The 14,264-nt window shown below is 40.0% G+C and overlaps 1 protein-coding gene across 1 annotated transcript in view; it reads left to right on the top strand.

Annotated features, from left to right (window-relative positions):
- Positions 1 to 14,264, top strand: part of LOC128898093 (connector enhancer of kinase suppressor of ras 2-like) — a 193,134-nt gene that overhangs the window by 157,826 nt on the left and 21,044 nt on the right. Inside the window, exons 17-20 of the mRNA XM_054169610.1 lie at positions 5,427 to 5,475; positions 9,068 to 9,116; positions 10,442 to 10,617; positions 12,099 to 12,172. Of these exons, the coding sequence (XP_054025585.1) occupies positions 5,427 to 5,475; positions 9,068 to 9,116; positions 10,442 to 10,617; positions 12,099 to 12,172 (348 nt within the window). The remainder of the gene's footprint in view (positions 1 to 5,426; positions 5,476 to 9,067; positions 9,117 to 10,441; positions 10,618 to 12,098; positions 12,173 to 14,264) is intronic.

Genomic DNA, 14,264 nt, shown 5'->3' with positions numbered 1-14,264 from the left:
GGTTGTTGGCCTGAATGAGCTTTCAAGGTCCCTTCCAACCCCTAACATTCTATGATTCTGTGGGATCCTGTGATAGTAGTTTGCTTCAGCTCAGAGCAGAAGCAGCATCCATCTTGTAAAAGGCAGGGGTTATGTGAGGGGGGAAAAGTGTGTCATTCTCAGTCACTTTTTTAACAGGTGGATTCCACCTTTTGCCCTTACCTCTTACATTGAAATTTTTTCCCTTAGTCTCCCAACTATTTCACACCAGGTGCTGTTGTCTTGTTTCCCCTCACACTTCTTTCTCCTTGCTTTTTGTAGCTCCCTTTTCTCACCTTCTTTATTCCAGTATGGCTGCTCCTTCCCCCAGGTCCTTCCTACCTGACTTTCACCAACAGAAAGAAATCACAGGCACCTCTCTTCAAAAAGCCATGCTTGTCACTCCTTTTTATTTCTTCCTTCTCCATACTCAAGAGTTTCTTGCAGCCACAAGGAAAAGCTGCAAAGGAATTTTGTTCTTCATAGAGTAAAGCATGTCTAATTATTCCGAGAGGCTTGCACATGCTCAGTTTGGCAGGGACATTATAATCCAGATGGAACATCCTTGGCGGACAGGACACAAGTCTCTGCTGGGCATCTGCCAAGAGATATTTTCCAGGGACATATGACTTGATGAAGTTTTGGCAGACTTTCATAGCAAAAGGCTATTCTTTTCTTTTCCAGCAGAAGGCTGTTCTTTTACGTCCTTTTATAGCATGACTGACTCTCCCGTTCCTAATCCCTCTCCCACACATTTTCAACTTCAGGTCCAAAACCTGACCATATTATATCTTTTCAGTATGTTCAGAAGTATTTCAAAAGTGGCAGAGTTATATCTTCTTGCTCCTAATAACCTTCTTTTCAATGGCTTAAACAGTTTAAACCAAAATAAAGAACCATTTCATAGTTTTATCCTATATAGTTGACTTTATGGAGAACTGGAGACAAGCTGTGTGGATAGATACAGCTATTTGGATGAAATAGCATTATCTTCCTTAACTGTGCAGTTGTCTATTGAGTTTCCACTACATGATTGCATCTTTTGTTTGAAATAAGCTAAGAAAGCCCAGCCGACAGACATGTCATGCATGTAGTAGAATGTACTGCATGCTGCAGGGAATATATAGCAAGAACACCAGGAGTTATGTGAGAAATACAAGACTACAGAATGTTGCTATGAATAGCTAAGGTTTTTGAACTCATCAGAAGAGGAAAATTTAAAGCAAGTCTAGCAGCTTTGTTTTCTAGCCTTGAGCAGAGTAAAAGCTTAGGTGTTTCTGCATTACAACTCTGGTTTCTTCCAAACACTTTTGTCGCATCAAATATTTGGCCCAATACTATGCACAGGGCTGGACTGTCACCATCAGCGCAGAGCACCCACGACCCTCATGACAAGACACTGTCCTTTCACACATTAAATTCTGCTTCTCTCTGACCAATGCACAAATCTGAGCTCCACTTTTAAGCACTCATGTGGTTAGAAAAGTAGGGCAGCCACAGGCAAGTTGTGACTGCTCACTTCTGAGCAGGTGGCATGGTTTAGGAAATGACATGCTACAATTGGAGGTGGAATCACTAAATGTGTGAGTGTTCAGAGGTTTTAGGGAGGCAAGCTAAATTAAATGCAACCTGGTCTAGTGTGAGGTGTCCCTGCCCATGGCAGGGGGTTGGAACTAGATGATCTTCAAGGTCCCTTCCAGCCTAAACCATTCTATGAGCCTATGACTCAAAATGCTTCCTTTACACCAAAAGCCGTTTGCCCTGTTCATTATTGTTTCACAGATGAAAGGGGGAAAGGGCATTGAACATGCAGTCACTGCTGCAGCTTTTTTGCAGACAAATATCTGACTATCAGCTTAGCAGGGTTCACTATGCTCTTTGATCTTCATTTCACTTTAGGAGATTTTTTTTCCTAGGAATAGCTAAACCTGGACATGGGTGGATTCAAGGTGTGCCTGCAAAATGTAACTGTAACATCATTACAGGGGCCTTGGATTCGAAGGCTCTGCTTAGCCAACCACACAAGTCTGCCAGGGGGAAAGAAGGCAGAAAAGAATTTTATCAGTCATCCATTGCACAACTGCTAGTTGAAAAAGCACAGGTTTTATGAATATTTGCACTTATATTGCCATGTGAAAATGCTGCTTAGGTTCTTTCTCATAGCATGTTTTGTCTTTGTAAATATTGATGCTTTAAATTGTTTTAATCACATCCACAGTGGCAGGCTTTGGAAATTCTTTAATGCTTAATAATGATTAATGCTGGAGAGGTAAGAAGAGAGAAACATTTTGAAAATACCTTTTAGTCTTGACATTGGTTTGCTGTACATGCTACACCTGCTCTGCAGTGGCTGCAGGACAGATGCATCTGAGCTCGCTGGCTCTTACTGAAGTATCAAGTAATAGCCTGTGGCATAGTCCCAAGCCAGTGGCTGAGCCAGCACTAATCCGAGGAGGGATTTCAAACTCACTACAAAATACTCAATAATTAATTTGCAGTGAGAATTTACTTGTTGTGATGGCAATATGTTACATAAGCTATGGAGGTTCTAATAACATAAATATAAATCCTGAACCTGTGCAAAGTGTTACAAATGCATTCCTGACCAGGTAGGTAAATCCGAATTGCTGCCTATGTGAACCGGCCACAAGGAAATTTCACACTGTACCTACAATAGCTTTCTGCACAAATGTTACTTTCTAATATGCTGAATTTTCCTCAAGTTAATTATTTCCCTTTCTCTTCTGTAACAACTCTTTTCCTAAAGAGAAAGGTGAGGAATAACTCAACCAAACATGACGCAGAGTACCTCAAGCAGAATAGACAACATTTGATAGTTCCTCTATGTCTACATTAATTGGTTCTGTCACTTTCACACAGATAATTTACTTGTCTACAGAGCAGAAAAGATCAGTGTTTCTTCTGTGATCTGGAGATCTGTGTATCTGAGAGATAATTAGATTTGGGGAGGAGTATTTGATAGACAGAAAATATTTCAAAAGAAAGCAACAAAACCAAGTAAACAAACAAGCAAACAAAACCCACAACTCCCCAAGCCCCCAAAGCCAAACCAAACCAAACCCCACTGCTCCAGGCTGTTGAAAACAATTCCCAAATAAAAAATTAAGCTCACTATACTCTAGGACACCTATTCCTGACCTTTCATAGGATGCCAGCTTTTGAAGAGCTTCCACAAGCTTGACTGCAGACTGGTTCTATAACTATGCAATATTTTTGCTGTGAAGTCTGTGGGTGCTGTAAGGTGACACATCATTGTCTTTGCATGGAAGCACATAAAACTTGACTATGGACTTCTGAGATAAAGCCACAGATGTATTATTCATTTTGTGTATTGGCTGAGAGAAAGGATGGAAGCATTGAAACAGACACTTTCCAGATGGGTCAAAGTCATGATTAAAGAAACAGACCAGAAATCAAGGGGGCAATGCCCAGCAGAACCGAATCACTTTTATGGCATTCTCTTGGGCAGACAGAAATGGAGCACTAATGACAAAATCTGCCTTGCAGTGGCGTGGGCATCTGTCCCTTCCTTTACCAAATGTTGTGAACTAAACTTTTTTGGGTTTCAGTTGTTTCTTTCAATCCTTGGAATCTACAGACAGCTCAGAACTTCTGAGCCTTGCCTATTAACTTCTATGATTTTAACTTTAATGTTATGCATCCCTTCTTTTCACTGCACTCTGGACCCAATGAGTAGTTGTTTGTGATGGCAAATTTGACCTCTTGTAACAATGGAATGAGAAAATGACACTTCCTCTTACGCTGACTTGAGTCAGAACTGGAGAACATGTTTAAAATGTCCACAATCCTTTTATTCCTTTTTCATTTCCCCCTCAAATCCTTCCCCATTCTTACACTCCTTTTTGCAGGACACACAGAAAAACATTCACAGTTCTAAGGTATTCCCACTTCTCCTTTTCCTTACTTTTGAAAACCTGAAGGGGAAATTGTCTGATCTAGCACAGAAATTCTTAGACACACAAAGCTGACCCTTATCCAGTGTTCCATTTCCATCAGTGACCAATAGTATTTGCAATCATATCAGGAAAGGCCTCTGGTGATCCTTCCCTGCTTCATGCTGCAGCCTTTACAGAACTGCAGAAGAAAGCTCAGGTACACTGCAGATAGTAGGTTTGCACTTTAAAGTCTGTATAAACCTTTGGTATCCATGACATCCTGTAGCAAACCCTTGTGGAATTCTTTGCTGCAGAGTGAGTAGTTGTGTTAGTGAATGAAGGGTCAACACGAAAGAAGCTAGTTTGATATCATTTATATAGCTCCTTTATTCAAGGAGACATTGAATATTTACTCCATCTTTACCCTTTTCAGGACATTCCTGAGTTCATAACCCTCCATGGCATTGCTCTCAGAGAGCTGGATGAGCCTTCCTTCAGTTTCCCTCTGTCCCCTTTGATGTTTCTCTGTAACAGGAATATTGATGTTAAAAAGCTTAAGGAGCCTATGCTGGGCAAGCTTACTTGGTGTTAATTTTGTTGCTGAGAGTTTCTAGTCTTTCCACATCAGGATGATTTCTGGGCCAGCAGAAAATATTCACCAGACTTCTTTCCAATACAAAGTATAGGTCTTTTATTCCTTGTTTTCCAGCCAGGAAGATACTGTTAGGTTATCAGTACTGCAAAAATATTACCCTTTTTTCTGACTTTCTAATGAAATGCTAAATACATGTGATCTTTCTGAATTCCCTGGTGCTAAGTGCTTCCAGAATATCAACAAGGAAGTGGTAGGGAAAGAACAGAGCTAAAGAAGATATTGGACTTTCTCTGTACCTGACAAACATATCTGACAGTCATGTCAAATTTGGCCTGACAGTTATATACTTATTAATGTCTGGGTGTTTATGCACATGCTTACATACTGCTAACACTAAGATACTCAAAAAGTAGCTGAAAGGAAGACATCTACTGATCAGTTTGGATTGTCCTTGATTTGATTCTGCCGTGACATGGGAAGGAACCAACTTTGCAACACACAGAACTCATATGAGTCTTTCCCAGACATCAGACTGTAAGTTCAAAGACACATCTGCAAGCTGCTACATTTTACAATGCAAATTACTCTTAAGGCAAAATTGCTAAATGAATTTATTGCTACCTTTTTCCTGTTTAAAAATACTTATTCTTTCCCATTTTTAACCTGGACACTAGGAATTTGCTATACCTGTGTCAAATGCTGTTAATGCTGAAGGAGCAATGATTTCTGTGTCCTAACACTGTAACTCCTCAGAGGCAGGAACTGCATTGGTTGGTTTTGAATCTTAGCTATCAGGTTTGAGTATTTCCAGGCCCATGATTGAATCAGAACAAGATATTCTCAGATTATTGGTTTTTCCTGTAGTTATTTGACACCTTTCTTCCTCTCTGTCCTAGATATGCAAGTTCTGCCATTGACCATCAAGGAAGCACATCCATGAGGAAGGTAATGGTTTATTCATGTACTTTAAGAAAACAAAAAAATCCCCAACAGTTCATTGCCAGGTTTTGAAAGGATACTTAAGCTATCACAAGCCTTGAAATTTGGCTATTTTGCAAAACACCTAAAAATGAAAAGCTAGGATTAATTTACATGATCAGAAAATTGGTACTTTTGGTTGGCAGGAGAATCAGAAAACTTCTAGGTTGGAAGGAACCTCTGGAAGGAAGTTTGCCCTGAAAGTAAAGAAACCTCTTAAAACAGACTGGCAGGGAGATATGAGATTAAGATTTTCAAAGGCTTCTCATGGTACCAATTTTGAAGGTCTTCAATGAAAAATACACATACATTATTTGATTATTTCGTGTCTTGCAAGTGTTTCGTGCAAAGGACAAACAACAGAGCCTTCATTTATACAATGCCTTCATTCTGACTTAGCTTTTTCAGTAAGTAGGTGCTAAATAACTTCTGAAAGTTGCCACATGTCTTTCTGGCTCCCAAATATTTACAAAGTGAAGCTCAGGACCAGCAACCATAGTGGAAGATGTATGACTGCATTCTCTGCAGCCTGGGGAAACTGCAGTCATGCTTACTGACACACTTCCCAGTCTGCCAGTCCCTACCTTGCCTGTTGCCTCCACTGGGAAACACTTGGACCTGGAGCTGTTCCTGGGATCCTGGCACTACAAATAATCTAATGCATGGGATGGGAGGAGATCAGCACTGTGTGCTCTGCCATGTGCTTTGCTGGTGAATGCACTGATGGCTTTGTTTGGAAGTCAGCAGTGGTTTTCCTTAACAGCTCCTAAGGTTCAAAACAGCAGAGGTACGAGCCATCAGTTTCCTGTAATAGCTTGGTTCTTTTCAGTCTGACAGGTGAATGAACCTCTGGTCTCCAAGGCATCTTTAAACCACAGCATAACTTCTCATTTGGCAATTCTGTGACAGAACTCCTACTACTGCACTGGGATTATGTTGATTTAGCTTCATGTAGCACAGATTCAATCCTATCTTCGTTCTTTTCCTTCCATGATGTGCTTCTTTTTAGGTTGGGGAGGGAGTGCCTGAGTTTGTTTAACGTTCTACTTTGTGTTGTGGTTTTGAGAAGAGAGCTTAAATGCTGACAACCAGAGTATGTTCTCACATCTTCTATTTCCCACAGCAGCTCTGAGTCACTGTGAAGTTGCTAGTTCTGATCCTTTCCTTACAATGTTTACCACAAAGTTAATTATATAGTAAGGCCTTTATCTCTCAGAGTATTAAGCTTGAATTTTGTAAGTCAATAGAGCTAATGAAGTAATGATCCCAAGGCATTGCATGCAGGTTCACAGGTTGCATTGGGTTAGAAGGGACCCTCAAAGTGCATCTTGTCCAACCCCATCAGTCTGCTCTGGGCCATATTAAGTCTGCCCTTGAGTGTCTCCAGGGACAGGGCCTCAACCACCTCCCTGAGAAATCTGTTCCAGTGTTTTACCACTCTCATTGTGCAGAACTTCTTCCTAGGGTTCAACTTAAATCTGCCCTGCTCCAGTTCCAAACCATTGACTGTCATCCTATCATTACAAGCCCTTCTAAACAAGCCCTTACGCTTTCTTTAGCTTTCCTGCTTTGCATACATTGTATGTATACAGAAACACAACAGAGTAGGACTAACTTTCAGAAGGGCTAATATTTTCAGCTCTCCTTGATTTGCTGTGCTTGTATTTTCATTATTTGTATACTTTGATACTGAATGATGCACAGCAGTTTCTGGTGAGTATGCTACTGTCTGTATCCTCCAGTTCTTCCATTTTTCATACAGTCCTCTAAGTTTAATCACATATGAAAACTGTAATTTAATTATAGGGTTTCATTCCTTCCTAATTCTTTTAGCCTAAATTGTGAACAGATTTGATGATCTCTTTTTCAGAAACAGACATTTGCTCTCTCCTAATGCATTTTAATGTAGAAAGAGGAACATTCAACCAATTTTCAGTCACAGTCACCACAGAACTCTAGCTGGCACAATATGACTGACCAGCGCTGCTGCAGTGACTTGCAATACATCAATAAAAACTCCCAGTGTTGCTGAACAGCTTTAATACTTCCTCCCAGACTTACTTTTGTTTGCGAGCATTTATCTTTGTCTTCTCTCGTGCTCAAAGCATAGATAAATTTGCAGTTATCAGGTTATGTCACCTGTCAGAATTACAGCATTTTTGTGAAGCATCCCTGGACTGTGACTGACTGGGAGCACAGGCTGAGATAACAGAACACAGAAAGCTGCTGCTCTCTGAGCCATCTCTCTCAGAAGTCAAGAATGGCTGATTGCTGCAAGTCACTACAAAATGTAGATGTTCTACCCTATCAAGTGGATAACCTGCAGAAGGGTTGCAAATAGATCTGTGCGTGTGAAAAAACCTCCCTCCTCCTCCTCTTGCATTCCAAATAAAAGTTTGCTTCTCCAATATCTGCAGTCCTTTCTTCAGCTGTTGCTTTCCTCTAGTGCTTAATTGTGGAATTCTTTGTTATCCTAAACATTGGTTTGGTTTTGTGTTTAAATTCTAATCCCCAATGTTCATACTGTGACATTTATTTCACGTATTGTACCACCGCTGTTGTTGAGGGCTTCTGTAGGCTGCGTTTGCTTTTGGACCACATGGCGAGAAGCTGTGGAATGGCAGGGAAAGCAGTCAGATGATCTCTGGGAGAAGATCTGTGGTCTAGGAGGTGTCAGTATTTAAAGCAGCATAGTTATTTGTCAGTGTCAGTGACTGAGATGCCCTTCTCCTTGGCCCTCTACTCAGCTGTTCACTGTCACATAGGGAAATAACAATGCTGGCCCTTTTTGTGCTGTCCTTTCCCTGGCTCTGCTGTTTTGTCACACTGTGAACGTGAGCTGGGTTTCCTACTGGCAAAAGCAGCGCCAGTTACCCACCAGGCAGCTACTTTCTCCATAGTTTTTCCCCTAGCATTGACATGTTTGAGGGAAATCCTTACCATCTAGGAAGTAGTATCCTTGCTTTCAAAGGGTTTAAATAATTAAATGCTTTGGGATTTTCATTTTTTTTATTAAGAATCCATAACAATTTTATTATGCAGGCACAGACTTAACTCTGTTCTCCTCAGAGTCAACCTACCAATCTTGCAAACTCGTTTCCTATGGCTGCAAACAATTAAAGAGCATGATGTGATTGAACACAGGACTTTACACATTAGCTGTACAATGGCTGTGGTGGATAATTAATTTTGAAGGAATATTCATATAACTATCTTATGTGCACTTAAACTTCAAGTATCATTCCTTTTGTTTGGTCATTTCTGTGAGTTTGCATCCTTGGTTTTCAAACTGCTGCATAACCAGTCATGCAAAGAGCACTTAGTTATTCTATTGCAGTTGTAATTAATAACCAAGGGAAATGGGATTTTCATTTAGCACTGTGTGGTTTGTGATATTGATGACAGTAGTAAGAAAAATAAAAAGGCAAAAATCAGATCCTGTGACAAATGATCCTAACCCTAAGATAAGCATAGATATGGTAGTAAATGCCAGCTGTTTCATGTTACCACTCTTACCTGCACCACTGGGTTTTCATAATGTATTTTTCTTTCCTTACAGTCATTCCATTACGCCTCCCTCAGGGTAAAAAGCAGAAAATGGTCGAAAGGTAACTAACTTAACATTCTGAAACTAGCAAATGAGACTTCTTTCATAATAAGCAATCTGGATCAAATGCCAAAGCTCAACTTAATTCAAATACTTCTGAATCTCATAGTAAAAACCAGATTAAAATACCAAATATATATGTCAGAAGGTATAATACTGCTGAAGTTGGTATGAAATTTCCTCTGACTTCAGCAGAAGGAAGGTCCTGTCTGTGGATTTTGCCATTTCCTTCTGCTCTCTTTGTTCACGTTCTATTTGAGACTATTGAAACAATGAACATGTGGGAAAACAGTTACAGCACAATAAATGCATATGAAAGTATATGGCCAGTGAGCTCTTCTGGTTCTACTTATTGGTTTGGTCTCCTTTCTATGGAAATTGTCATTTTGTTGCACTGTATATTTTTAATATTCTAAAGCTGACCAGGACACAGCACAGTATCTTATTCTAAAGAGAGCTAAACCTCGTGGAGTGCTGCAGCACAAAGGATGAGGGGTTGATGTTATCTAAATGTCTTCACTGTTTCATATCTGTAGGGCAAATATCACCTTTGTACAACATAAACTTGATTTTTCACAGAAAAAACCAAAAGCCAAATATTTTAAGGAGATGTCCTACATAGTCGTTTTCAGGCGAAATGATGCCCTAATTAGGAAGGGCACTGCTCCTATTGATATTTACAAGGCACACTGAAGTTTTGAGCCTTTCTATTAGAATATATTGAAATAACAACCCAAAAAAACCCTTTTTCTACTGATGTGACTTTAATCAGGATACAGTCAAGTTGAAATATTGTTCCTCACTTAAATTCAGGATAGAATAAACGTGAGCAAGTGCATTTTTATGGAAGTGGGTGATTTTTCTTTTCTATTGACTATAAATATTGACAATAAAAACCACATTAAAACAATTCCCAGAATGTGACAGGCCTTCTGTTGCCCAAAGTAGTAACAGGGAATATACAGGAGTGTTTACATCTGCACACAGACTGGGTCATATCCTTGACTGTCAGATTGAGGGCTACATGAATGCAGTTTCACTTTGGAATGATGGTGTGCATCTTAGGTAAAGATGCAGCCCCCCACCCCAGGAGGGAACCCTGTGGATATTCAATAAAGCATTGCACAAAGCAGGACCTTTTCATTTTGTATTCCTGCTGAAAACAAAATTGCAGAGCATTGTTGAATTTGGAAACCGGAGGGGATTTGACTTGAAGGATTTTGAACTGAATTATCATTAAAAATTACCAGTGTGTTTCTATTGAGAGCAAGAGCTCTTTCACTCTTCCATTCAGTGAGGTGTCTCACAGTATTGTCACCTTCCCAGGGAGCTCTCTAACGAGTGGGAGCAGAAGACGCATTTCCTGCAAAGACTTGGGGCATGGAGATTGTGAAGGTTGGCTGTGGAAGAAAAAAGATGCCAAAGGTTATTTCACACAGAAATGGAAAAAGTACTGGTTTATTCTGAAGGATTCGTCCTTGTACTGGTACACAAACCAGAATGTAAGTACACTCTGCTTGGAGAAAGCCCAAATTAAATCTTAAGCTTTATAATTCCTTGAATTAAGTCTACTTTTTCACATGGTAGCACATGTTAGTGAACTGCCACTTTAATTGCCAGGTCAGAGTCACTCTACCTGGAAACAATTCAACTGAAATTGTTGTTTTAAAGTCTCCAAGTCCACGTTCAAGCTTAATAAAATAGCAGATGTTCGTGGCACTCCTAAAGAAATGGACACATCAGTAGTTAAGACTTTTCCACAGACTATTTATTTGGCCTAGCATCATGTTCACACTCAGCTCTCCTTGGTTTCAGATGTCTGGGGATATGCAGACAGTGTAACCATGGATGTTAGCTAAGCATTATGTGAAGCAGATGTGAAAATCTGAATTTGTAGATCTCCTTATCTGACAGTTATTCATATATAGATGTTCCTTTTGCTTTTTGCTGAATTAGTCTGGAATTTGCAGTTTCTCCTGTATAAAATGCTGTTCTTGGCGAAATGCTATTGAAAATCACTGGGCTATGCTTGTGCAATCTGCATAGATGTAGGAAAAATAATGGAAGGAGAAGCCAAAAATGGTTGGACTGCTGTTCTTCCATGTGCACACACTGAGCCTCAGCTCCTGATCTAAGCTGTCTGCATACAGCCTGCTTTGATTACTGATTTTTCACGCCACACTTTCCATTTTCTTCAAGAGGACAGTTTCACCAGTATAATTAGGTTTAGTATTTACTCATCAGTTGCCTTTGGCAGTCTTGTCACAGGCTGTGGGTGCTAAAGACCTTCAGGTTTGGAGTGGTTCATTTTGTTTGTATGACACTGTTGCATGCAAGGTGATAGCCTTTGTGTGTCCCACTGATTCTCAGTCTGTTGTTTACAGCCAAGCCATAATTCATAGTGCACTTGCTAATACTCTTCAAAAGTCTGACTGGTGTTAATATGTCTCCTTGGGCTTCCTGGTAAATCACTTCAAAAGAAGCAAAAAAGTGACAAGAGAGACTTTCTAGTTATTACTTCTCCATTTCCTCACTGGTGAGCTCACTGTAGGAACCTCCTTGGTTAGTATTAGCAGGGCAGATGGTCTGCACAACCGTGGCTTGAAAGGAGGCATCAACAAACCAGTTTTAAAATGTAGGCTATGTGATGAAGAACCTGAGAATTCTTCTCTGTAGCTCTTCATGTCTTGAATACCATTTTAGTGCTGTGTTTGGTGCTGAAAGGTTTCCTGTGAACTGCAGCAAAAGGGAATTAGGATTGCTGCACCTCCTTTAAGCGACTGTCAGCTTAGCTGCTTCACAAGTTATTGATGTTGTGTAGGGAAGCAAATACACTTTAAAAGTAAAAATATTATGGGGAACATATGGTCAATATTTTAATTGATTGGATAGTTGCTCTCAGTGTAAGGCCAAAATGACTACTGCTCTCTTCTCTCTCTCTCCATGTTCTTTCTCACCATCACTTTCTCTTCTCTCCTGATAGGATGAAAAAGCAGAAGGATTCATTAGTCTACCTGAGTTCAGGATAGACAGAGCAATCGAATGCAGACGAAAACAGTAAGTAATGTGTCAATTGTTTATAAATTCAAGGACTTCTCTTGGAAGCATACTGCATGTAGTACTGAAAATGTGCAAAGCCCAGACAAAGAAGTTACACAAAACCCCTTGAAATCTGTAAATAATACATGAGATCCACTTAAGCTTTAGTGTTTCTCTTTATTATAAGAGATACAACTTAATGTAAATTCCATAAACTGTCTTACAAGAATTGGGCAGCTCTGGTCAGCTTTGCAGATAGACCAGTTACAAGTTAAATAGGTGAAGTAAAAACTAATTAATGCATTTGCAAAGAGATAAAACTTTCCTAGGTTCAGTACAGCCATCTTGATAAGGATCGCACGTGCAATAAACAATTCTCCTAGGAAATACCATTAAAATACCATTGCAAGAGGTGGTGAATATAACCTCCAGTTACTCCCTTGTGGAGGAAGCTTTACTTACCCAATATTGTGTTATTCTCAACTGCTAAAATATTTAGCTTCCATATGCAAAGTGAACACTGTTACTGCTTATGTGCATATTGCTCCTACTGCATTATGCTCCCAGTAAAAAGCATATGCTAAGCTATGCCACCCATAAGGCATATTTAATAACAGACACTCACTGGAAATTGTTTGCAAGCAGTGTTGGGATTAGAAACCGTAGCTGTCCAACAGAACAACTCTAATGCTTTGAGACTGGCACTTTGCTGCTATCTCCTGAATTATCTGTGTGGGTCTTCTGCATGCTGCATCCGGATATTTAAACCTCGCTGCCATGAGGAGCTACACAGCACAGTATTAAAGATAGTCTCTTACTGAAACTTTCCTATTTATAGCTAGCATCCTGAGCTTCTGGTGTGCTTTTTCAATGACTAAATGCCGTTTCAGCCTGAGGAATGCAAGTCCTGTAACTGTGAACACATGTACAATAAAAATAGTGAAGATATGAATAACAATAGAGATTGCTCATCAGAAAATCAAACCTCTTCAGTTGCTTGTTCTTGTCTGGAGGTATCACTGCTGCTTGTCTGAGAATTCAAAGACAGTGCCTTTGTGCTTGTATACTCCTTTCAGCTGAGGGTATCACTACAGAAATTCAGCATGAACTGAGCACTGTAAACTCCTCTGAGGGATGAGTAGATATTAATAATGATGTTGAACAAAAATGCAGGAAAAATTATACCCTTTTGTTAGAATATAAAACACTTAACAAATTTCAGCGAATTAGCCGAGATCAAACAGAAGGTCATCGTGCACAGCTAGAAATAGCTCTCAGAGCTTTGCTCCAAGCATTAGAACACTCTTCCTCAGAACACTTCTTAGAGAACAATTTCTGTAGGGTATATACACAGGAAAAAGTCTGATTAGCGAAAAGTTTGCACACAACTGAAAACTGAGTTCCTTCAGGCTTCAAATCCTTTCAAAAAGAGGTAAGTGCAGGGGTAAAAGTATAATGAAGATGTTAATGGTATTCTCTTTGTTCACCAAACTCGATTTCCCCTTGCTTGCTTCCTTCCTGTGCTGTCATTGAGGTATTTCCCCCATCATAAACCCACATTTGCCGCTATTTTACCTGCCTCTCTGAAAACTGCAGAGAAAGTAAATCCAGTGTTGTGCTCACATTTTGGTATATGCAGCGTGAGTGGATGGAGGGCCCTGCTTGTGTTACAGCCTCCTCTAACCCACAGCCTCTGCAAGTGTCCTCCAAGGCACTGCCCTCTCCTCTTCTGTGCCGTGATACTGAGGCAGGGACTGAGCATGATTGCCATTGCCTGATCCCACTGAACAGCTAATGGTTCTGGTGAGCCCAGGGACAGCTTCCTGTGGTTTGATTCTGCTGAATTCCTTTTAGAAGTGAAATCAAGGGTTTGATCCAGCATATTCTACAAAAGGTCCAACTCCCACTTCATTATTCTCTCTACTGGACCAGAGGGAAACATTTCAGTTAAGATTTACTTGCTTCCTTTTCAGAGAGCGAGGAAAGGCAGGTTTTACAAGATCAGTTCTCACTTCTTTCCCCTTTTGGATATCTTTTTCATTTAATAGTGGAGTTTTAGTAGGTGCTGGAATGTGACCTAAAATTCACTGCAGGCTTAAAATCTGAAAAT

This window comes from Dryobates pubescens, chromosome 18, assembly GCF_014839835.1.
Source record: "Dryobates pubescens isolate bDryPub1 chromosome 18, bDryPub1.pri, whole genome shotgun sequence".
In the NCBI taxonomy this organism is placed as follows: Eukaryota; Metazoa; Chordata; class Aves; order Piciformes; family Picidae; genus Dryobates; species Dryobates pubescens.
This window is presented reverse-complemented; position numbering and strand designations above follow the sequence as displayed.